A 26,119-nucleotide genomic window follows, 5' to 3' on the forward strand; every position below is an offset into this window, starting at 1 on the left:
TTTCTTATATTTCATTTGCCACCTGGAGAGGCAGGGAATTTTCACGCCCAGAGCATTGCCCTGATTTAACAGCCCTTCCTTTAACTGTCTCTCCCCCTCACATTTCACTATAAGTAGCAAGAAGTAACCAGGCAGCACCTTCCAAGACTCTGTCTGGGACTCTCTTTAGCTTGACCACTCAGCCTCATCACAAACATTTTCTACCTTCCTCATGACCACAGGCAACGTGTTAGGAAACCTTCTGCCACCACCTGACAAGGATCTCTTAACCCCAGTAACATTTTCCTCACTTTTCTGAAACCCTTCCCTCACTGCCTCCTCAAACGCCATCGGGCTTCTACTAAGACTATTCAGGCTTTCTCAAAGACTCTTGGCCAAAGTCCTCCAGCTTCTGGCCACTGTTCCATCACAAACCACTCCACATTTTAGGGTTTTTGTTAAATTTTCCACCACTCCTGGTGCCCAAACCTGTATTTGCTACTTATTGTTGCATAACAAATTACTGCAGGATGTAATGGCCTAAAACAAAAGTAAACATTTATTATCTCCTAGTTTCTCTGAGTCAGGAAGTTGGGAATGGCTTCGCTGGGGGATTCTTGCTCAGGCTTGTCCATGAGGTGGCAGTAATGGTGGTGGCTGGGCTGTGGTCCTCTGGGGGCTTGTCTGGGGCTGGAGGACCCACCTCTAGGATGGTTCACTCACATGGCTTTTGGTAAGAGGCCTCAGTTCTTCACTAAGTGCACCTCTCCATACGTTGCTTGAGCATCCTCAAGCTGCCAGCTCCTCCAGACAAGTGGTCCTAGAGAGTGAGGCAGAAGCTGCAATGTCTTTTAGGATCTAACCTCAGGAATCAAACTGTGTCATTTCTGCAATATCCTTGGTTACATAGAGAAGCTTTGTTATGGACTGAATTGCATTCCCCCAAAATGCATATGCTGAGGCCTCAATCCCAATATTGCAGAATGTGACCCTATTTGGAGATAGTGTATTGAAATAGATGAGTAAGTTAAAATGAGATGATTGGGTGGGCCCTAATCCAAGGGCTGGTGTCCTTGTAAGAAGAGAGAGAGAGACGCCAGGGATGCACGTGCACAGAGAAAAGGGCATGTGAGGACACAGCAGGAAGGTGGCCGTCTGCAAGCCAAGGAGAGAGGCCTAACCCTGCCCACACCTTGATCTTGGACTTCCAGCCTCCAGAACTGTGAGAAAATGAATTTCTTTTGTTAAGACCTCCTGTGGTGTTTTGTTATGGCAGCCCCAGCTAACTAATATAAAGTCCATCCAGTATTGGAGAGGATGATGCAGGGGTCTGAATACCAGGAGACAAGAATCAGTGGGGCCATCTTGGAGACTGGCTACCACACCCTGAAAGGTGTTAGACCTTGAATGTGCTCACTGAGTTGTGCCAGTCGTGCACAACTATGTAACCCAAATTCCTATCAAGATATAGAACATTACCATCACCCCAGAAAGTTCCCTCATGTCCCTCCCCAGTCAATTCCCAGCCCCAGGCCCCAGAGGCACCCACTCTTCTGAATTCTTTTCCCGCCATGGATTAGATATTCCTGTTCTAGAATCTCAAGTACACAGAACCATGTAGTACATGTTCCTTTGTGGAAGGCTTTTTTCACTCAGCATAGTATTTCTGAGATTCATTCATTTTGTTGTATGCATCATGTTCTGTCTTATGAACATATATACAGGGTTTTTGGGGTTTTTTTTTTAATGTGTCCTTTGGACACATGGCACATGGGCTGTTTCTTTTCTTTTTTTCACTCTGCCATTTAAATTTTTCCACTGTAATCACCGGTTTCTCCAGTGCCATGCTGAACTTGGGGCTTCTCTGAAGGACTTGGATTCCCCCTGGAGAAATGAAGGATGAGTCGTATGGCTTAGAGTCCCTCACATCTACCTGGGCTCTATCTCCTCAGCCTCTCAGCCAGGTCTCATGTTTCCAAACGTTTGCCCTCGTTCCCCTGACACTCTTGCCATCCTCAGAAAAGGACTTTCATCTTCCCGTGTCATGGGGAGTTCCTTTCTGTCTGGGCCTCTCTACTCTACGCTTTAGAGAAAACTCTGTGCTCCAGTCCTCCATGCTGTCTCTTGACAGAAAACACCTCTTTTTAAGGGTTCCGAGAAAGCTCTTTCCTCTCTTAGCAAAGCTGGGCTCTTCCAATTAAATTGGTTTACTGTTAGACTGTCACCTTGCTTTAGACTTGAAAAATTCTATTTGAAAACCCAAAGCCAAGGATTTATTTACTGCAGATCAGGTCAGGGTTTCTCAATCTTGGCACAGTGACAGGTGGGTCGCATAACTCCTTGTTGAAGGATCTGTCCTGTCCACTGTCGAATGTTTAGCAGCATCCCTGACTCCTACCCACCAGAGATACCAGTAGCAACACCACCACCACCAACCGCCCTAACTGTGGTACTCAAAAATGTCTCCAGACATTGTCAAAAATCAAAACATCATTTTGCCTGGGGGAAAAATCACCCTGTTCTAGTTAATACTCATCCTTCCTTTACCACAAGGCAATAAAACGTCAGCTCCAAGGCCAAATCTTAATGGCAAGAGCTCATGGAAGGTGGGGAAGAATACTGAGAAAAGAAAATATGTGGAGTGACTTATTAAAATAGCATCTTGATTCATATATATATATATTTTTTTTTCCCAATAATGGGATCATATGAACCTAACATAGGTTAGGTTTTTTTTTCTTTTTTTGGCCGTGCCGTTCAGCTTGCAGGATCTTTGTTCCCCAGCCAGGGATGGAACCTGTGCCCCCTGCAGTGGAAGCACAGAATCCTAATCACTGGACTGCCAAGGAATTCCCTACCTGATTTTTAAAATTCAATAATATGTCATAAACATCTTCCCACTTCAATACATTGACTACATAGTGGTTAAAAGCATAGGCTCTGAATCCAACAAACTTAGGTTCACCCCTTGACTCTACCACTTACCAGCTGTGTGTCCTTGAGCAGGTGACTTGACGTCTCTGTGCCTCATATCTCTCACGTATAAAATGGAGATGGGAATAATAATGCCTATCTCACTGGGTTGTTATGAAGACGAAATCGTATCCTGCCTGTAAGTGCTGAGCACGGCGCCTGGTGCATAGCGAACATTCAGTAAATATTAAAATATTTAATATTTTAATATTTAAATTTTAAATTTTACAATCTTAATAATTTATATATTTAAAAATTTTAATATTTAAATTTTAAATATTAAAATTTAAAAATTAAGTTATTACCTAACCATGATTGTTATTTAACTTTTATTTACAACTTACAATGTCTTAAAGGCACAGTTAAGGTGCACACATACTGCCCCTCCTGCAGACTGGTGATTATTGGAGCGCACCAGGACAGCTGGGGGTTGTTAAAATATTAAAGTAACTCCCCTGGCTTTTGGCCAACAGCTCATGCCCGAAAATTCTTAAAGTGCCTGCGTCCCCATATCCGCCGTCCCACCGCCCCAGCCCTCCCGACTCTCCCTGGGGCTTCTCCCCACTGGGACCTCCGAAGGATCCAGCATCTAGAGTTAAGCCGGTTTGGTCATACATGGCCCTTAGGTTCTTTTTGATAAATAACAGTAGCCGGTAAAGAAGTTTGGGGCAGGTGAGGGGTAACTGCTCCCGCACCTCCCTGCCTGGGTGTAAGGAAAGCAAGTCTCAGAGCAAATTCTAGCCCCACAAAGACTTTGAGTAAACACACCTTCCCCAGTAAAGGGACCCCATCGATCAGCCTGTTCTGTAAGTTTGATGAAGTCCCCCCTCCGGCCATCATCTTGCAGGGAAGCATCCCTCAAGACAGCCACGACAGGGTCGCAGAGGCAGCCGGAGTCACCCCTAGAGATGGCATCAGACGCCAGAACTCTAAGCTGAGACTGGACAGGGGCCCAGTTAGGGTCAGACCCCGAGGCCCTCCCTGGGGACACAGTCCAGGCAGTACCTTCCTCCAGTGGGAGCCGATTTCTTGAGGAATATGAAAACAGATGAAATCTTCCTCCTGAAAACTCAGTTTCCAAATTGAGATGCGCAATCAGTGTAAAATAAACCCCAGATTTCAAAGGCTTCACGCCTCGAAGAAAAAGAATATAAAATATCTCCATATTTTTTGTCGATTACATGTTGAAATGATGCTTTTTAATGTATTGGGTTAAATAAAATTGATCATTAAAAAATTCCTCTCTTCTTTTTACCTTTTTCACGTGACTACTAGAAAATTGAAAATTGCATTCTGTAGCTCCCATCATTTCTCTATCAGGCACTGCTGCTGTAGTCAGTTAGGACTTTGCTGCTCAGGATCCAAGAGAGTCAGATGGGGGCAGTGAGCTTCAAATAAAAGTTTTCTAATCATGGACCTAGTTGGGGAGGTGGAGGGAGAGAAAATGGGCAGCTGCTGAAGTTCCAGGCCCTTCTGTTCCTCGCGCCCCAGGGAACACTGTGGCCAGGGCTGCTCATTCAACACGCAAGGCTGTGCATTCTCTGGGCACCACAGGCCATCAGCTATGTCCACTAGAGGTTCTGGGGTCCACAAACAGGTTTGAGACCTGGCTGGGGGGCAGGAATCTTTGACTCTAAAATGCATAAATAAAAAATACAGAAGCAAAATGAATAGATGATGAATGTCCACAAACATGACAGTGCCTGCTTCATCCATCATTGATGTTAAGACTCATGAAAGTTCCATCACCACTGAAAACAATTTGTTCAGCTTCTCACTTCACAGGAAGATAAGAATGTGCAGTGACTGTCCAGAAACCATAGTCACTTGGAAATTTAAAATACGCTGCTTGGGCCCAAGTGGTTTCACAAGTAGAATTATAGAAATCTTTACAAACGTTTCTACACCAATAAAAAGAAATGTACTCAGTGTTGATGTGAGTGAATTGCGAGATGTCTGATGTGATACAGAGTGGGGTCCCCAAACACAATGCCATAATCCCTGAAAGTCATATAAAAAGGCCTTGTAATACTGGGGTAAATAAGAAAAAATATAGGAAAGCTTAAATGGCCATCAAGTGGATCCTAGTTAAACACGTTTGGCACACTTGTACAATGGACCCCAATGCTACCCTGGAAAAGAACCCAGTACAGCCTCAAATACTGACATGGGAAGATGTTTTTGATATTGTTAGCTGAAAAGTAAGCTGGATAAGCATCTCTGTCATGTAAATGCATTTTTGTTTATTGAAAAGATATGGCTGCAATATAAACAAACAGAGCTAATGTTTAGGGCTAAATGCTCTACTTGAGGGGTCAGCAAACTTTTCCTGTAAAGAGCCAGATAGTAAATACTGTAGTACTTGTGGGTCACATGGTCTCTGCTGCAACTACTCAGCTCTGCCTTTGTAGCTGGGAAGCAGCCATAAATAATATGTAAATGATCACTGTGGCTATGTTGCAATAAAACTTTATTTACAAACATAGGCAGAATTCCAGATTTGGCCGCAGGGCCATAGTTTGCCAAGCCCTGCTCTATATCATTATTCTATTTAATCTCCAGATAGCCCTTTATAACAGAGACTATCAGGGATCCTGAATTATGTATGTGGAAACGAAGGCTTAGAGAGAGCAAATGACTTGCCCAAGGTCCTCAGCTCTTATGCAGCATAGAAAAAAGTCTGGAAAGAGACACACCACAGTGCATCAGTTCAGTTAATGCTGGGGAAGAGAAATGAGGCAGCTCTTACCCTTTCCAGTCCTCCTGTAATGCTTTCAGTGCATAACTCTCATGAATGTGAAAGTTAATCTGAAAATATTCTTTAAGACTTTGGGGAAACTCACTGTCTCCTCTGCCTTCTCTGTTGACCTTGTGTGTTAGTGTGGACCAACGCCGCGGAACTATCGGAACAATCAGTGGCCGAGGAAATTCCTGGGACAGGGCCCTACAGAGAAATTTTTGTGGACCAGGACCTGTCCCAGCACGATAAGGTGAGGGGTCTTGGGGAAGCACAGAGCTACAGCAGCAAGAGGGACCATGGAGAGATTGCCACTGCCTCTTGTTCTCTGTGTCTCAAGGACTGTCCCTTTTTCCTACTTCCAAGAAACCACCTCTTCCTCCCAAGACATTCAGCCAGGTTTGGCCACTGCTCATTTTATCCCAAATAACATCTACAACTACAAGGTACTGAGCACCTACTGTGTGCTGGGCCATGTCCTGTGCACTTGACATTTATTAGCTCGTTAATCTTCACCATCTTCAAAATAGATTTTATCACCCTCACTTTGCAGATGAGGAAACTGAATCTCAGAGAGGTTCAGTAATGTGTTCAAGGCTGTCCAATGCAAGGAGCAGTGTTAGGATTCAAAGCGAGGTCTGGTTAGCTTCTCAGCGGGTGCTTCTAACTCCCACACAGTAATCACTTGGTCAACCTTCAGTGATGGAACAGTGATGCAAAAACACGTTCCTAGCAGGAGGAATTGAGCCCTGAAGTCAGGGAGGCCTGGGCCGAGAGACTCGTTAAAGAACCAGAGAGGTTTAAAACAGGGATGCGAGCAGAACAGGTGGATTCAAGCCATCCTGGGAAGGGCCCAGGTCAATTTCTCCCCACTTAGACACGACTTGAAAGTTACTCTAAAAGAAGCAGTCTATAATATCTCGCTTTCCTTCAGGGCCAGGGCCTGCTCCTGCAGCAATTCTCAGAGTTTGTGAGGAGCAGACCTACCTGGGGTTCTTGTCAGACACGGAAATCCAAACCTTCAGGAGGCAGGGGGTTCCAACCCAGGCATCCTGGGACCAGACTCTGCAAAATGTTGCAGAAAGGCGAGAAGCCACACTCAGATTCTGTATTTATCGCTGTGTAACAAGCCATCCCAAAACTTAGCAGCTTCCAACAGCAATTCATTATTCCCCAGAATCTATGGGTTGACCTGGAAGGTTCCTTTGCTCGTGTCCCCTGGCCTCACTCATGCGGCCTCAGTCAGCCGCTGGCTTGGCCAGGCTGGTGGTCGGTCTCCATTGGCCTCCTTCCCACATCTAGGGCCTCAGCCAGGACGCCTGGACTGGTGCGCCCCTTTGTGCATGTGGTTTTTCATCACAGCACAGTGGTCTCAGGGTTCCCAGGGGGTCAGAGCAGAAGCTGCACAGCCTGTAAGAACTTGCCTGGAGATCATGCAGCATCACTTCCACTCCATTCCGTTAGTTAAAGCTAGTCACGGGGCCAGCCCAGACTAGAGGGTGAGGAAATAGACTGGATGGCAAAACTGCAAAGTATTTGTAGACATTTTTCAACCTGCCTCAATTTTAACTTGGAAATATAGTGCAACCACTATAATTTTTTCTATTTATAGAAAATTTTTATAAGCCATTTATCATTTTTTCTATTTATAATAGAAATAATTCTTTCTCTTGATAAGTCGTTTATACCCTGACTTGCCAGGACTCCTTCAAGTGACAATAAACAAATTAGCTTGAGGGGGAGCATTGATTAGCTCATCTTATTGGAAAATTTAAAGGGCCACTAGCTTCAGGTATGGCTAGATCCAGGAGCTTGAATAATGTCATCAGAACACCTCCCCACTACCAACTTCTCCCCTCTGTTTCCCTCAGTGTCTGGCTTTCTTCATAAGGCTGGCTTTGTGTGTTAGAAAAGACAAACTCAGGCAAACAAGCCTACATGATCCAAAAGAAGGCAAGATCCTCTCCCTCTGTAATCGATGTGTGAAATCTCTGATTGACCAGCTTGGGCCACATGCACATGGGGAGGTGGGACAGGAAGGAGCAGGGCACATGACTGACAGTCCTACCCAGACCAAATGGAAGGAGGAACACTCCCTCCAAGAAGGGCAAGGGGACCCTCAGCAGGAAAGCAGAACCCACAGCTGTCCACTGCTCTCTGCAAACTTCTTATATTCCAGCACTGGCACGGGGCCTGGCACTTAGTTGCTGCCCGTTGAATGTTTGTTGCATGAAAAATGAATAAGCACCTGGCTGATCATAACAGGGTGAAACAGGGGAAACTGCCCAGGAGTAGGGAATATGTCTGATGCTCTCTCTTGAAGTTTTGCCACCAACTTTCACAAGGACCCAAAGGAAGGCCCCTGGCAGCAGCTGGCAATGTCAGACAGGCTTTCTCATGAGCGAGACCCTGTCCTTCCCCAGGTCACGGAGCTAGCAGGTCGTGAGGCTGACTGCACGGCTCTCCTGGGAATGAGCTGGCCCAGAAATTGCCCGTTTACCTCCTCCCGTGACTGCTTTGGAAAAGGCCTCTGGGGAATTTCTTCTTCTTCTTCTTCAGTTTTTCTGACATTTTATTGATAACGTCTGGTGAGAAGTTTGGGGGAAATTTTTTTTCCTTTTTTGGAAAACCTAACCAATTCTTTGGCTGCAGAGCTTTATCACTGGAGAGATGGAGGACAGGGTTAATTATACCTGTGGGTACAGTCTACCAGCAATTTTGTTTTTCCAGCCAAAAGTTTACATGAGCCCATGCAAATAAATCAGTATTCCTGTCTCATTTACTTTCCAGATTGAGTTACCTGGAAAAAATTCATACATGAATAGCCAAAAGAGGCAGGAAATATTAGAAGAGAGGAAAGGGAAAACAAATAGTTCAGAATGTTTTAAGTTAAAACAAATAACCCTCATTATAGGCAGAATGTGGTCAAACAGAATGTTGTTTTCCTAACTACCTTTCCTAGGTCCCCGGTGTGCTAGGCTGAATATTATAAATGAAAACACTCTAAGTAAACTTTCTAGCAACAAAAGTTCCCAAGTGGGATGGTTGTTCTTAATATGAAAGTCTAATTCTCGGGGAAAGGAAAGTTTCCGTACCTGTGAGGTACAGACATCCATTACAGGAGTCTATATACAAGTACATCATTTTAACCCAATTCTTGTCTCTATGAGATTTTCCAAGTGACAGAGATAGCCTTGAAAGTCTGCTTTTTCCCTCCCTGCCTGCCCTCACCTTCCCAAAGAATGATACCATATTTTTCCTGTCTTTCTTTAAATGGGCTCAGCCTTACACCCAGACCCACACCTAGTAAATTTCCCATCTGGCCTCCACCCAGGATGAAATAATTCTGCTGCTGGGAAAAGAAGTCAGCCGTCTCTCCGATTTTGAACTTGAATCTAAATACAAAGACACCGTGATAGCAAGCCTGCAGAACCAAGTGGCCAACCTGAGGCAGAAGCTGTTGGAAACAGCTGCCTCCAGGCAGAAGCAGAGGGTGATCCCGCCCAAGTTTCAGGTTCTGCATGAAGAGGACGATGCCCAACAGAGAGAGATCCAGAGCTTGAAAAAGCAGGTAGGGCTCAGAGACAAGTGGGTCGGGGTCTTGGGGTCACAACACAGGGTGACAGCTCTCAGGTAGAGCCTTGGCGGAGCCACCCGGGTAGTTAGAAATGGGCAGTCAGCACAGCATGGAGAAGAGTGCAGATCCAGGGAGTGGAGGGTTGGCAAATTTCTAGCCTTGTAAGAACAATATTAGATTTGATTAAGTGCCTACCATGTTCAGGCCCCGGTGCAGGTGCTTTGGGTGCATTAGCTTATTTATTTATTTATTTATTTATTTATTTTATTTATTTATTTATTCATTGGCTGCATTGGGTCTTCGTTGCTGTGCACGGGCTTTCTCTAGTTGCAGTGAGCAGGGGCTACTCTTCACTGCAGTGCGTGGGCTTCTCATTGCAGTGGCTTCTCTTGCTGCAGAGCATGGGCTTCAGTAGTTGCAGCATGAGGGCTTCAGTAGCTGTGGCTCGCGGACTCTAGAGTGCAGGCTCAGTAGTTGTGGCCCACGGGCATAGTTTCTCCACGGCATGTGGGATCTTCCTGGACCAGGGCTTGAACTCGTGTCCCCTGTATTGGCAAGCAGATTCTTAACCACTGCACCATGAGGGAAGTCCCCTCATTAGCTAGTTAAACCTCAGTCTTCTGACACATGCCATTCTACAGATGAGGAGACTGAGGCACGCTCAGAGATGCCCAGGAGCTTGTTACAGCTTGCACAGCAAGTGAGAGGCAGTGATGTGACTTGGGCTCAGCTCTGCCACCTTGTACACCTCATGCTTTCACACCCGCTTTGCATTTCCACCCAACTCCTGTCGCTTCAGTGACCACTTCTCACACCCACCCGGACCCAGCCAGAAAGAGCTGGAGGTGGGGAGGAGGAACCCCACAGTGTTCCAAACACTGAGGCCTTTATCACACCCTGAAGGCAGCTGCTGGTTCATTTATAGGGAATTTCACCAAAAAATCTCCACCCAGAATGTCTGGATTTACCAGTCAACTTCCTTCCTCCTGAAACTAAATCCAAAAGAAAAAAAAATTTTTTAAGTTTTAAAGAACTACTTTAAAATTGGCCACTGATCTTGTACATAAATTATATCGCAACAAAGTTGATAAAAAAGCAATTGGTCATTGATGAATTTTGGCCTCAGTGCATAATTCTGCTTAAAACCGTAGTCAGATTTGGTTCAACATGGTGGAGTAGAAGGACATGCTCTCACTCCCTCTTTCAAGAACACTGGAATCACAACTAACTGCTGAACAATCTTCGACAGGAAGACACTGGAACTCACCAAAAAAGATACCCCACATGCAAAGACAAAGGAGAAGGCGCACTGAGACAGTAGGAGGGGCGCAATCCCAATGAAATCAAATCTCATCACTGCTGGGTGGGTGACTCACAAACTGGAGAACACTTATACCACAGAAGTCCACCCACTGGAGTGAAGGTTCTGAGCCCCTCGTCGGGCTTCCCAACCTGAGGGTCCAGCAATGGGAGGAGGAATTCCTAGAGACTCAGACTTTGAAGGCTAGTGGGATTTGATTGCAGGACTTTGGCAGGACTGGGGGAAAGAGAGATTCCACTCTTGGAGGGCACACACAAAGTAGTGTGTGCATTGGGACCCAGGGGAAGGAGCAGTGACCCCCCTAGGAGACTGAACCAGACCTACCTGCTAGTGTTGGTGGGTGTCCTGCAGAGGCAGGGGACAGCTGTGGCTCACCAAGGGACAAGGGCACTGGCAGCAGAAGTTCTGGGAAGTATTCCTTGGCATGAGCCCTCCCAGAGTCTGCCCTTAGCTCCACCAAAGAGCCTGGGTAGGCTCCAGTGTTGGGTCACTTCAGGCCAAACAACTAACAGGGAGGGAACCCAGACCCACCCATCAGCAGACAAGCAGATTAAAGTTTTACTGAGCTCTGCCTACCAATGCCACAGCCAGCTCTACCCACCACCAGTCCCTCCTATCAGGAAACTTCCACAAGCCTCTTAGATAGCCTCATCCACCAGAGGGCAGACAGCAGCAACAAGAAGAACTACAATCCTGCAGCTTGTGGAACAAAAACAATATTCACAGAAAGACAGAAAAGATGAAAAGGCAGAGGGCTATGTAACAGATGAAGGAACAAGGTAAAACCCCAGAAAACAACTAAATGAAATGGAGATAGGCAACCTTCCAGAAAAAGAATTCAGAATGATGATAGTGAAGATGATCCTGGACCTCAGAAAAAGAATGGAGGCAAAGATCGAGAAGATGCAAGAAATGTTTAACAAAGATCTAGAAGAATTCAAGAACAAACAAACAGAGATGAACAATACAATAACTGAAAAAAAAACACACTAGAAGGAATCAATAGAATAACTGAGGCAAAAGAAACGGATAAGTGACCTGGAATACAGAATGGTGGAATTCACTGCTGCAGAACAGAATAAAGATAAAAGAATGAAAAGAAATGAAGACAGCTTAAGAGACCTCTGGGACAACATTAAACACAACAACGTTCACATTATACGGGTCCCAGAAGGAGAAGAGAGAGAGAAAGGACCCGAGAAGATATTGAAGAGATTATAGTCAAAAACTTCCCTAACATCGGAAGGGAAATAGCCACCCAAGTCCAGGAAGCACAGAGAGTCCCATACAGGAGAAACCCAAGGAGAAACACACCGAGACACATAGTAATCAACTTGGCAAAAATTAAAGAAAAATTATTGACAGCAGCAAGGGAAAAATGACAAATAACATACAAGGGAACTCCCAGAAGGTTAACAGCTGATTTCTCAGCAGAAACTCTACCAACCAGAAGGGAGTGGCATGATATACTTAAAGTGATGAAAGGGAAGAACCTACAACCCAGATTACTCTACCCAGCAAGGATCTCATTGAGATTCGATGGAGAAATCAAAAGCTTGACAGACAAGCAAAAGCTAAGAGAATTCAGCACCACCAAACCAGCTCTACAACAAATGTTAAAGGAACTTCTCTAAGTGGGAAACACAAGAGAAGAAAAGGACCTACAAAAACAAACCCAAAACAATTAAGAAAATGGTCATAGAAACATACATATCGATAATTACCTTAAACGTGGATGGATCAAATGCTCCAACCAAAAGACACAGGGTTGCTGAAAGGATACAAAAACAAGACCTATCTATATGCTGTCTCCAGGCGACCCACTTCAGACCTAGGGACACATAGAGACTGAAAGTGAGGGGATGGAAAAAGATATTCCATGCAAATGGAAATCAAAGGAAAGCTGGAGTAGCAATACTCATATCAGGTAAAATACACTTTAAAATAAAGAATGTTACAAGAGACAAGGAAGGACACTACGTAATGATCAAGGGATCAATCCAAGAGGAAGATATAACAATTATAAATATATATGCACCCAACATAGGAACACCTCAATACAAAAGGCAATCGCTAACAGCTCTAAAAGAGGAAATCAACAGTAACACAATAATAGTGGGGGACTTGAACACCTCACTTACACCAATGGACAGATCATCCAAAGAGAAAATTAATAAGGAAACACAAGCTTTAAATGACACAATAGACCAGATAGATTTACTTGATATTTGTAGGACATTCCATCCTAAAACAGCAGATTACACTTTCTTCTCAAGTGCGCACGGAACATTTTCCAGGATAGATCACGTTTTGGGTCACAAATCAAGCCTCAGGAAATTTAAGAAAATTAAAATCATATCAAGCATCTTTTCTGACCACAACGCTATGAGATTAGAAATGAATTACAGGGAAAAACCTGTAAAAAACACAAACACATAGAGGCTAAACAGTACGTTACTAAATAACCAAGAGATCACTGAAGAAATCAAAGAGGAAATCAAAAAATACCTTGAGACAAATGACAATGAAAACACGACGATCCAAAACCTATGGGATGCAGCAAAAGCATCCCATAGTTCTAAGAGGGAAGTTCATAGCTATACAAGCCTACCTCAAGAAACAAGAAAAATCTCAAATAAACAATCTAACGTTACACCTAAAGGAACTAGAGAAAGAAGAACAAACAAAACCCAAAGTGAGCAGAAGGAAAGAAATCATAAAGATCAGAGCAGAAATAAATGAAATAGAAACAAAGAAAACAATAGCAAAGATCAATAAAACTAAAAGCTGGTTCTTTGAGAAGTTAAACAAAATTGATAAACCATTATCCAGACTCATCAAGAAAAAGAGGGAGAGGACTCAAATCAATAAAATTAGAAAGGAAAAAGAAGTTACAACAGACACCGCAGAAATACAAAGCATCCTAAGAGACAACTACAAGCAACTCTATGCCAATAAAATGGACAACCTGGAAGACATGAACAAATTCTTAGAAAGTTATAACCTTTCAAGTCTGAACCAGGAAGAAATAGAAAATATGAACAGACCAATCACAAGTAATGAAATTGAAACTGTGATTAAAAATCTTCCAACAAACAGAAGTCCAGGACCAGAAGGCTTCACAGGTGAATGCTATCAAACATTTAGAGACGAGCTAACACCCATCTTTCTCAAACTCTTCCAAAAAATTGCAGAGGAAGGAACACTCCCAAACTCATTCTCTGAGGCCACCATCACCCTGATACCAAAACCAGACAAAGATACTACAAAAACAGAAAATTACAGACCAATATCACTGATGAATATAGATGCAAAAATCCTCAACAAAATACTAGCAAACAGAATCCAACAACACATTAAAAGGATCATACATCATGATCAAGTGGGATTTATCCCAAAGAGGCAAGGATTCTTCAATATATGCAAATCAATCAATGTGATACACCATATTAACAAATTGAAAAAGAAAAACCATATGATCATCTCAATGGATGCAGAAAAAGCTTTTGACAAAATTCAACTCTGATTTATGATAAAAACTCTCCAGAAAGTGGGCATAGAGGGAACCTACTTCACCATAGTAAAGGCCATATATGACAAAGCCACAGCAAACATCATTCTCAATGGTGAAAAACTGAAAGCATTTCCTCTAAGATCAGGAACAAGACAAGGATGTCCACTCTCACTACTATTCTTCAACATAGTTTTGGAAGTCCTAGCCACAGCAATCAGTGAAGAAAAAGCAATAAAAGGAATCCAAATTGAAAAAGAAGAAGTAAAACTGTCACTGTTTGCAGATGACAGGATACTCTACAGAGAGAATCCTAAAGATGCCACCAGAAATCTACTAGAGCTAATCAATGAACTTGGTAAAGTTGCAGGACACAAAATGAATGCACAGAAATCTCTTGCATTCCTATACACTAATGATGAAAAATCTGAAAGAGAAATTAAGGAAACACTCTCATGTACCACTGCAACCAAAAAATACAATACCTAGGAATAAACCTACCTAGGGAGACAAAGACCTGTATGCAGAACACTGTAAGACACTGATGAAAGCAATTAAAGATGATAGCAACAGATGGAGAGATATACCATGTTCTTGGATTGGAAGCATCAATATTGTGAAAATGACTCTACTACCCAAAGCAATCTACAGATTCAATGCAATCCCTATCAAATTACCAATGGCATTTTTTAGAGAACTAGAACAAAAAAGCTTAAAATTTGTGTGGAGACACAAAAGACCCCGAATAGCCAAAGCAGTCTTGAGGGAAAAAAACGGAGCTGGAGGAATCAGACTCCCTAACTTCAGCCTATACTACAAAGCCACAGTAATCAAGACAATATGGTACTGGCACAAAAACAGAAATATAGGTCAATGGAACAGAATAGAAAGCCCAGAGATAAACCCACACAGCTATGGTCAACTAATCTATGACAAAGGAGGCAAGGATATACCGTGGAGAAAAGAGAGTCTCTTCAATAAGTGGTGATGGGAAAACTGGACAGCTACATGTAAAAGAATGAAATTAGAACACTCCCTAATGCCATACACAAAAATAAACTCAAAATGGATTAGGGACCTAAATGTAAGACCAGACACTCTAAAATTCTTAGAGGAAAACATAGGAAGAACACTCTTTGACATAAATCACAGCAAGATATTTTTTGATCCACTTCCTAGAGTAATGGAAATAAATACAAAAATAAACAAATGGGACTTAATGAAACTTCAAAGCTTTTGCACAGCAAAGGAAACCATAAACAGGATGAAAAGACAACCCTCAGACTGGGGGAAAATATTTGCAAAGGAAGCAACTGACAAATGATTAATATCCAAAATATATAAAGAGCTCATGCAGCTCAATATTAAAAAAACAAACAACCCAATCCAAAAATGTGCAGAATACCAAAATAGACGTTTCTCCAAAGAAGATATACCGCTGGCCAAGAAGCACATGAAAAGCTGCTCAACATCATTAATTATTAGAGAAATGCAAATCAAAACTGCAATGAGGTATCACCTCACACCAGTTAGAATGGGCATCATCAGAAAATCTACAAACAACAAATGCTGGAGAAGGTGTGGAGAAAAGGGGACCCTCTTGCACTGTTGGTGGGAATATAAATTGATACAGCCACTATGGAGAACAGTATGGAGGTTCCTTAAAAAACTAAAAATAGAATTACCATAGGACCCAGCAATCCCACTACTGGGCATATACCCAGAGAAAACCATAATTCAAAAAGCCACATGCACCCCAATGTTCATTGCAGTACTATTTACAATAGCCAGATCATGGAAGCAACCTAAATGCCCATCGACGGACGAATGGTTAAAGAGGAAGTGGTACATATATACAATGGAATATTACTCAGCCATGAAAAGGAACAAAATTGGGTCATTTGTAGAGACGTGGATGCATCTAGAGACTGCCATACAGAGTGAAGTAAGTCAGAAAGAGAAGAACAAATATCATATATTAACGCATATATGTGGAACCTAGAAAAATGGTAAAGATGAACCAGTTTGCAGAGCAGAAATTGAGACACACATGTAGAGAACAAACGTATGGACACCAAGGGGGGAAAGCGGCAGGGGGTGGGGGTGGTGGTATGATGAATTGAGAGATTGGGATTTACATGTATACACTGATGTGTATAAAATGGGTGACTAATAAGAAAAATATAAATAAATAAATAAACATTTTAAAAAAGGAGAGAGGAAAAAAAAACCATAGTCAATGCTTGGGGGCCTTTGTTCTCTTGTTCTCTGTTTACTGTCTTTCCCTCTGTAACCGATTCTAGGTACACAGTTTCAATCCTAGAAATGGTGCTCTAGAAAGGACACAGATTGTGTATGGTGAACCTAGGAGATTCTAGCAGGAAACTGTAAGCTCCATGAAGGCAAAGGTTGGGCCCAGTAACCTTCTAGAACTCTGTTAGGACCGTGTCTGTTTGTTTGTTCTTTATTCATCCATCCATCCATCCGTCCATTAATCCAAAGAAATATTTTGGGGGGCCTATCCCGTGCCATGCCCTCTTCCAGGCTCTGAGAATTCAGCAGAGAACAAGACAGACATGATCCTTCCCCCTGTTATGCTCTAGTGAGGGAGACAGAATAAACAAGTCAACAAATACATGCTCTAATATTTAAAGGAACTAATGACTCTCCTTCAAACCTGGTTTTGAAAAAACAATGAAAGTAACAGGTCCTGTAGGGATTATTAGTGCAAACAGCTACCTTGACATGTAGCTGACACATTAATGAGCATCTTTTTCTTGAACTGAACCCAATTTTGCTGAAATATTCCTTTCAGTTATTCTCCCATTTCAGAGCTTTCCTGAGAAAGTGACATGTCTTTTTCAGGTACATGGATGAGGCTGAATTATTCCCACATACCTTTTTTTTTTTTTGGCCGTACCACGCGGCTTGCAGGATCTTAGTTCCCTGACCAGAGATCAAACCCAGGCCTCCAGCAGTGGAAGCACAGAGTCCTAACCACTGGACTGCCAGGCAATTCCCCACATACCTTTTTTTAAATAATTGAAATATATTTGACATAGAATATTATATAATTTCCACATATCTTTGAATATCAGCCGGTCCCAATTTGAGTATTATTTAAAGTGGCTGCCGATATCTGGGGGAAAAATGTTTTTTTACAAAGAAATTATCTAGAAATAATTACACTGATGCATCGTGCTGTTGCCTCCCCTACCCCTGGAGCTTCACTTATAACTGAAGAAGAATATTTTATAGCAAGGCATATATGAACCAGAGGCTCCATCGGTTTGAACTCAAATCGAGTTTCATCCACTGACATTTTAGTTTCTTAAGTATTCTACTGCCTGCAGAGCATTCCACCAGAAGTGTAAGCCACATGGCAGGTTGATTTATGGTTCTGATTACTTTATGTGTTTTCCCTGGTCCCCGAAGGTGTGTGCATAATGATTTGCTCTCAGAGATCTTCGATCTGCTACAGTATCACTAGAAAATTCTTACCTCCATGTGCTCTTATACGCCTGTGGTAATTAGAAGCCAAATTATCATCCTGAAACAATCACTCCTCCTAGCACTCTTAACTTTCTTATGATTCAGTGCCCATTTTATTACACAGCTTAACAGACATTAAACATCTTGGAATTTATGCCATTACAAACAATATGGATATTTACTTTGATAGTAAAAGTATCAAAGAGGTTTGAAGATTCTTTGGAGTTTTCCAGCAATCCAAAATCCTAAAACTCTGACACTCAGATTGAAATATTTTCAATCTGTCAAAACCACTGGAGTCTTAGAGGGGAACATACGTTTTCCCTTCTGGAAGTTTGTCTCTGTGTGTTCTATCTCTGGTATCATGCAAATAAAAGCATTAAGCTGAGAAGAGCTTACAAACACTTTCAGTGTTCCAAGGACCTTTTATGGAAAAGTTGTAGTTCCCCCCAACAGAGAAAAGTAAGATGTGAAAGAATTTTTTTACTCAAAGTTTCCAAAGCACAAACATGCAAAAGTATAGCCTTGGGGAGAGTGGGGGTCAGAGTGGCCTGTGTCCCCGCAACTTCCAGCATAGACCTCCCCCCAATAATGTCTCATGTGCCCCAGGGAAAAAGTAAGTGTAACTGCCCCAAATGTCCTAGACTCTGAACCATGATGGTGTATGAAACGAGTCAGAAAACTTGTGAGACCTTGACGTATCTGTTAACTCTACCAGAGTAATAATGACAAGATTTCCAAGGACACAAACCAAGACCAAAGGCTCTGAGCGCCATCTGGTGGCCATATCAGCACGCCCGAACTCCATTAACTGGGCATGCCCACCACCTCCCCCCAATCTTTTTTTTTTTTTTTTTTTTTTAGAGTGATGCCCGCAACCTGGTCTGATGATAAACAGGGAAATTCCTGTATTTCTTCTTTTGGAGGGATTATTTTTATTTAAGACACTGAGTCTCTATTTATTCTTATAACAGTTATTTTTAATTTAATGCACGTTTTTAAGTTTAAAAAGGGAGCTGCTTCTACGAAAAATGCTAAGAAATTATAGTGGGGCTAGCCAAGAGACATGGGAAAAATGGTGAAAGTGGTATATGAATAACTGAAGTTTAGGAACTCTCTTCGGGTGGGGTTGCCAGATAAAGTAAGGACACCCAGTTAAATTTGAATTTTAGAATTTCGTTTTAGTGTGTGTCCCAAATATTGCATGGGACACACTTGCACTAAAATATTATTCATTATCTGAAATCCTATTTTAAGTGAACATCCTTTTTTCCTCCCCTAAATCTGGCAACCTTACCTTAGGAGAACAAAGAAATTGCACCCAGGACTTGGCTGGTGGCACAGTGGTTAGGGATCCGCCTGCCAGTGCAGGGGACACGGGATCGAGCCCTGGTCCGGGAAGATCCCACATACCGTGGAGCATGTAAGCCTGTGCGCCACAACTACTGAGCGCTCTTGCCACAACTACTGAAGCCCGTGTGCTTAGAGCCCAGGCTCTGCAACAAGAGAAGGCGCCACAATAAGCCTATGCACCGCAACAAAGACCTAACACACCAAAAATAAATAAATAAATAAAATTTATTTTTAAAAAAAGAAAAGAAATTGCATCCTTCTCCTTGTCACTTCCATTTTGATCTATCAAAACAAGCTAGTGGGGCTTCCCTGGTGGTGCAGTGGTTGACAGTCCGCCTGCCGATGCAGGGGACGCAGGTTCGTGCCCCGGTCTGGGAAGATCCCACATGCTGCGGAGCGGCTGGGCCCGTGGGCCATGGCCACTGAGCCTGCACTTCCGGAGCGTGTGCTCCACAACGGAAGAGGCCACAACAGTGAGAAGCCCGCGTACAGCGAAAAAAAAAAAAAAAAAAAACAAGCTAGCTCTTGTCCTGTCTATGGATTGCTTGACATGTATGCCCCAATAAACGTGTCCCTGTGGGAGTACTGAGGCCTGACATCTGAAAAATCACAGGGCAAAGGCCCACAGTGCACCTTGAGGTGGGAATGTCCGGGCCACTCAGAACAAGCAGTCTGGCCACATCAAACCGAGAGGGAGGGGGTTCTGGGCCCAGCTCTCTTTCCCGGCCTCTCGGGTACCTGCTCTGTGGAGGCCGAGGCCTGGCAGCTACTTTCGGGCCCTTACCAACGTTGCATTTGATGGAGAGCCTTCCACACCCCACGTGTAGACCTAGACCCCTAGAGGGGGGCCCGCCCTTGAGGGGGCTCTGAGCCATGGACTTAGAGGGTGCTCACAGCAGCCATAGATAGAGCCGGCCTGTGGTGCTCCCACCCACGATTCCTGTATTTCCTTTATTTTTTTTTATTATTTTTTTTTGTGGTACACATGCCTCTCACTGTTGTGGCCCCTCCCATTGCGGAGCACAGGCTCCGGATGCGCAGGCTCGGCGGCCATGGCCCACAGACCCAGCCGCACCGCGGCATGTGGGATCTTCCCGGACTGGGTCACGAACCCGCGTCACCTGCATCGGCAGGCGGACTGTCACCCACCTCGTCACCAGGGAAGCCCCTGTATTTCCTCTTAATAACAACCACACTGGCGTTTAAGTGAGCCTGGCAAGGCTTACAAATGCACACATAAAGATTACCAACTACATTCTCCAGAGACGGACGAGGGAAGTTGAAGCTAAAACACACCGTGAGGGCTTCCCTGGTGGCGCAGTGGTTGAGAGTCCACCGGCCGATGCAGGGGACACGGGTTCGTGCCCCGGTCCGGAAAGATACCACATGCTGCGGAGTGGCTGGGCCCCTGAGCCATGGTCGCTAAGCCTGCGTGACTGGAGCCAGTGCTCCGCAATGGGAGAGGCCACAACAGTGAGAGGCCCGCGTACCGCAAAAAAAACCCAAAATAAACCCAAAAGAAAAGAAAAAAAACACCCCGTGGGTAGTCAGAGGAGAGGACCGTCATAGCTCATCCCCCTGTGCCGTGTGCCAGGCATGATCTGAGCACTTGTACACATGTTAACTTATTAAAATACTTCTAACAATCCTATCAGGTTGGGACTACCATCACCCCGCGTGCAGACTGAACAAAAGGAAACAGAATATGGTGTCCTCCTTGTGTTCACAAAGCCCGTTAACTGGCAGAGGCAGGACTTGAAGGCCACAGTCCGGCTCCCGAGTCCATGCCATGCTTTACAGCCTCCAACTTCTCACGCTCAATCCTAGAGCCACCTGGGAAGGAGGAACCAGGCAACTAAAGACTGGGTTTGAATCAGACTCCACGTCTGACCAGCCGCGTGATCCCGAGCAGGGGGCCTCGCCTCTCTGAGTCTCAACCTGGCTCCCTTGCAAAATGGGCACATTAATGGGAACGTCAGCCTTCAGCAACGCTGTGACGAGTATCAGTGTAGCATGTGTGAACGGGCTCTGTAAACTCTGGAGTGTTCTGTGAGGTATAAACTACCCTCTAATTCTCATTAGAGGGAATTCATTTCATAACCTGCTCCCGGCTCTTGAACTTTGCTGTGCATCCAGTCAGTGCTGGATGATCTGGAACCAACAGCTGGTCTATTTATGGCTGAAAACCCACAGGTCATAGGAAGACAGCAGCACCGGAGCCCCTGGGTGGCCACAAAGATAAGGTTCGTGTCTTGAGGACTGATGACATGGTGGTCACTGAAGGAACAGGCCCCTCCTGCCCCTTCCACTAGTGACAACTGAAAACCTTGGTTTCCCCAACACCCCGATCCAAGATCAACCCGACTCTTTGCCCAACGTTGGAGAAGTACCGGCGTGTCCTGCAGGCCTGGCTGGCCCCCTCTGACTGTGTGTTGCCTCCTTCCACAGATCAGTGCCCTACAGCAAGGCTACAACCAGGTGCTGAGCCAGACCCTGGAAATCACCTCCCTGAAGCACGAGGCCGAGAACTTAAGGAGGGAGGCCGCCATCACGTCAGGTGAGGCCCTTCTGCATTCAGGCCCCAGAGCTTCTGCCCTCCCCCTGCAGACATCACCAGTCAACCAGCACACCTGTGCCCGTGACCTGGGTGCAGCCTCAGGGATCGCCCGTGTCGGTGCATTAGAGTTCTCCCTCAGTGGAGGTTTCTTGCCACCCAGTTCCGAGGGCAGGGCCTGGTAAATATTTGAGAGAATGGTATCTCTTGGCTACAAGGTCTCCTGAGCACTGGCCCCACCAGGGAGAACACAGGTCGCCTTGTGGCTTGGGTGGTTCCACAAAGCAGCCTGAGTGCAAACTAGAGCGTGGACAAAATGGGGTCACTCCTTTAAGGCACCCATGGTCTCACCCATTTCAGCCGAGTGCACTTGGGCCCAAGGGAAACCATTTTCTAATTTGATCAGAGGTTGTTCCCTGATAAAGGGCTTGGGTTGGGAGAGGGGCAGCCAACACACAGCTGTGGCTGAGCTTTGATTCCCTGGATTCCTTCATTGCTCCACATGTTTCTTGAGCTCCTACTAGGTGTCAGGCCCCGTTCCAGGCTCTGGGGAGGGAGAGCCAAGCAAGACAGTCAGATTCCTGTACTCACAGATTTGGGAGGGGGTGACAGACAATAAAAGTAAACGGATGAATAAACAAGCCCACTTCAGAGAGCAGTGGTGCTGTGGAGAAAATAAACTGTGTGTCGTGGTGGCCAGCGCTTCAAGGGAGGAGACCAAGGGGGACCAGCTTAGTGGGTGTGCAACCATGGAACTCAGGTGGGACTTGAACCCGTGGGCCGGGACTCAAACCCAGTCAGAACCCACTATCTTTTAATCGAGATCACTCATCTGGCCTCGGGACTTAATAAAGCTCAGGTTCTTTATGTCTCATCGCAGAAAGAATCCAGTGAGAGACAAAGTAAGAAGTGGATTTCTTTAGAGAGAAACACACTCCACAGACAGAGTGTGGGCCATCTCAGAAGGCTAGAGACCCCCAAATATGGGGCGGTTAGTTTTTATGGGCTGGGTAATTTTATAGGCTAATGAGTGGGAGGATTGGGACAACTCTAATATTTTGGGGAAGGGGCAGGGATTTCCAGGAATTGGGCCAACACCCACTTTTTTTTTTTTTTTTTTTTCTGTACGCGGGCCTCTCGCTGTTGTGGCCTCTCCCGTTGCGGAGCACAGGCTCTGGACGCGCAGGCTCAGTGGCCATGGCTCACGGGCCCAGCTGCTCCGTGGCATGTGGGATCTTCCCGGACCGGGGCACGAACCCGTGTCCCCTGCATCGGCAGGCGGACTCTCAACCACCGCGCCACCAGGGAAGCCCCACCACCCACTTTTTGACATTTATGGTCAGCCTCGGAACAGTCCTGGTGCTGGTGCGTGTGTCATTTTGCTCATGTATTACAATAAGCCTGTAATGAGGCTCCAGTTCCCCAGGAAGTCGAATCTTACGCCCCCTTGGACCTAGCCGATTCTAACCAGTTTATGTTGTATCCTCCACGGCTATGTCCTTCTTTTAGAGAGGACCTGTTTCAGGTGGGCAAGGACAATCCAAGGGCAAGCGAGTCTGCGTGGAGTGAACAGGGGATTGTGGGGCTGGGCAGGGTTGGGGGGTCTGGGTTTTTATTGCAAGGGTGTTGGGAATCCAGTGGAGTTTTTTAAGCAGAAACTGACATGTCTAGAGACCTGAAGAGGATGGCACCGCTCACAGAGGAGGGGAGGGAGAGAAGCAGGTGACAGGGCGGAGGCAGTGAGCCTCGGAGGGGCACATCAGTCTGAAAGCAGCCGGCGCGTAACAGGAAACATGCCCACAGCTGTAGAAGCCAGGCATAGCATTGAGTCGCACGTGAATCCCCATCTCTGTATGAATCTGTGCTTTTCTTCTGCCTCACTCTGCAACTTAATCACACCCACACCCACCCCCTGCTGCCCCCAGGTCTCTGCTTATGCTCCTCCCTCACTTGGGATGTCCTCAGATATTTTCTGAGCACCTCCCCCAGGCTAGGTGCTGTTCTGGGCACCAGGAATGGAAGGATGAACTCGCTGGTCCTCACCTTCCTCCCATATGTCAGCCAGTGAAACCTCATCCAAGCATCGAGCCTGTCTCAGATCCCACCTTCTCCGATCACGGAGTCGGACAGACCTGGGTTGTGATAACGCTTGAGATGGGCTGGACCCACTCAAAGTGTGGCAAGCCCCAGAGGAATTTCTAAGTAACTGAACTGTGTCCTGGAGGCAAAGCTCATTTTTAAACTGAAATTCTGGAGCATTTTGTGCTTTATTTCATAGACATTCTTGATTGATACCTACCACTAAAACTGGGCCTGATGTTCTTTCAAGAAAAGAACCGTAGGAGATAACCCAATACCACTGCATTTATGCACCCTTCTTGCCACTTTTATTCAAAGTGATACTACAATGCAAGAGGGAAGAGATATGGGGAGATATGTATATGCATAACTGATGCACTTGGTTATAAAGCAGAAACTAACACACCATTGAAAAGCAATTATACTCCAATAAAGATGTTAAAAAAAATAATACTACAGTAATGGAGTAGTTATCTATTGCTGCATAACAAGTTACCCCAAAATGTAATGGATAAAACCCCAACCAATATTTATTATCTCACCCAGTATCTGTAGTTCAGGAATTTGAGCGGGGGGTGACTTAGTTCTCACGAGTTGCAGTCAAGATGTCGGCTGGGGCATCAGTCATGTCATCTAAAGCCTTGGGGGGAGCCAGAGGATCCCCCTTCCGAATGGCTGCTCATGTGGCTATTGGCTGGAGGCCTTAGTCCCTCAGCCCACATGCTTCTCTCTAGGGCTGCTTGAGTGTCCTCACGACACAGCAGTTGGATTCCCCTGGAGTGAGTGATTCGAGAGAGAGCAAAGAGGAGCCCACAGTGTCTTTTATGACACAGCCTGGGAGGAAACAGTCCGTCATTTCCACAGTATCATATTGGTTACCCATGGCATCCCTATTCAGGGTGGGAGGGGCTACACAGGGCATGAATTCTAGGTGGTAGGGATCACTGGGGCCATTTTGGAAGCTGGCTGCCGAGAAAAATAATAGGCGCCCTGTAACAAACATAATTTAGCCACTTTGTGTTCTTGGGACATACCGCATCATTTGACCCTTACAATAACTCTGTGTGGGACAGACAGTGGGAGGTGAAATAACTTGTCCAAGACCACCAAGCTAATAAGTGGTAGAGAGGGGTCCAAACTCAGAGGACTGTGAAACCAACCACCCCATCAATAGTGTCCAGCAGTGCCCTCTGCCACACGCCCGTCACCTGGCCTCTGGAGAAGAATTCCTGGACCTTCCCTGTGCTGGGCCTTTGTTCCCCAGGCCCATGGTGTGGCCTCTCCTCCCAGGTTTGCCTGGCCTGTGCCCACAAGGGGCCCCCAAAGGCTTCTCCTCTCGCTGGTGCTGACTGCCCCTCATTCTCACTGAAGCCTCAAACCCTGTTCCGTGGACTTCGCTCTCATTCCCATTCCTTCTCTGGGACCCTTGGAAAAAGCCTCCCCAATTGTAGGCAGGCAGTGGTGGTGGCCAGGACTTGGAAGGTCTTTTCCAAACATTGGCTGACAGCCACGGTGTTGCCAATAATCCTTCCTGCCTCTTTGACCTCCATGAGTCTTTTGTTTTGGTTTGGTTTGGTTCTTTTACAGAGATGGTGTCATCTTTGCAAAGAGATGTGTTAGTAAAGGATGGTCAAGTTCAACAACTACAACAGGAGGTGAATCAACTGAAAAGTGAGAACAAAGAAAAGGATCACCAGCTCGAAGCCCTCAGCTCCAGAGTGAGTGTCGGGTCATCAGCAAATTGTAGCTGCAAAAAGCAGACACAGTGGAGTCACATGACACACGGTGGTGAGATGAGGCCAGTGCCCAAGGACACAGGGAGGGTAGCTGCTGGGCAGGTGGCCAACTTCTCTGAAGCCTTTCAAAGGACAGCATGTATGTGGCTCAGAATAAGCATAATAGATTTTCAAATCAAGCAAACATTTTCTAACCCCTATTATAAATGAGTTTGTTTAATCCCAGCAACAAACCCACCTATGAGCATATACTGCCAGTACAAAGTTTAACATTAAACAGAATACGATCTCTCTGTGAGCAAGGATGACCAAACGGCTGCATCATGGTCCCAGCACCACTGGTTCTCATAATTGTCTTCAAAGCAGAATACCTGAAGATCCAGATGCAAACACGCAGACTCTCATTTCTTCCTTAGACTTTAGTGTGTAGAATGTCTCTATGGAAGATGAACGTGGTAGGCAAGCAAAGAGCTTTTTCCATGTAACTGACTCTTTGCAAATCTTGCCTTCAATGCTAACTTTAGAATCCTGACTCTAGAGGATAAGATTTCTCAGTATTTGTATGATGTGCCTGTTTCTGTGAGTCAAGGTAAAACCTCGAAGCTTTCATCTCAGGTGGCAACTCAGAGATTCCCAGAGGCTACCCGATAGCTAGGTCTGCATGGGGGTGGGGTGAGAACAGATCTTGAGGTTCCAAGGAAAAGGCACAGTAAGTAATACCTGGTACGTAATACCATATCCAGTTTGGAGCTGGTGAAAGGCACTGCACGAGCTTTGGGATCAGACAGACCAGGGTCCAATCCCAGA

At 45.1% G+C, this 26,119-nt stretch overlaps 2 protein-coding genes and 1 pseudogene across 4 annotated transcripts in view; all 3 read left to right on the top strand.

The window, feature by feature from the left end:
• The window catches only part of LOC308609817 (centrosomal protein of 78 kDa-like), a 405,903-nt pseudogene that overhangs the window by 221,625 nt on the left and 158,159 nt on the right, over nt 1-26,119 (top strand). The gene's annotated exons all lie outside the window — the stretch shown is intronic.
• The window catches only part of LOC308609797 (uncharacterized protein), a 258,883-nt gene that overhangs the window by 202,942 nt on the left and 29,822 nt on the right, over nt 1-26,119 (top strand). The window lies entirely within an intron of this gene.
• LOC308609811 (forkhead-associated domain-containing protein 1-like) overlaps nt 1-26,119 on the top strand; it is a gene marked incomplete at its 3' end in the record, with an annotated part of 143,566 nt that overhangs the window by 40,412 nt on the left and 77,035 nt on the right. Inside the window, exons 4-7 of the mRNA XM_081259112.1 lie at nt 5,833-5,942; nt 9,024-9,260; nt 21,392-21,500; nt 25,164-25,294. Coding sequence (XP_081115238.1) covers nt 5,833-5,942; nt 9,024-9,260; nt 21,392-21,500; nt 25,164-25,294 — 587 coding nt within the window. The remainder of the gene's footprint in view (nt 1-5,832; nt 5,943-9,023; nt 9,261-21,391; nt 21,501-25,163; nt 25,295-26,119) is intronic.

The sequence above is a fragment of the Mesoplodon bidens genome (assembly GCF_964165515.1).
Source record: "Mesoplodon bidens genome assembly, contig: HAP1_SCAFFOLD_103, whole genome shotgun sequence".
Taxonomy (NCBI): domain Eukaryota; kingdom Metazoa; phylum Chordata; class Mammalia; order Artiodactyla; family Ziphiidae; genus Mesoplodon; species Mesoplodon bidens.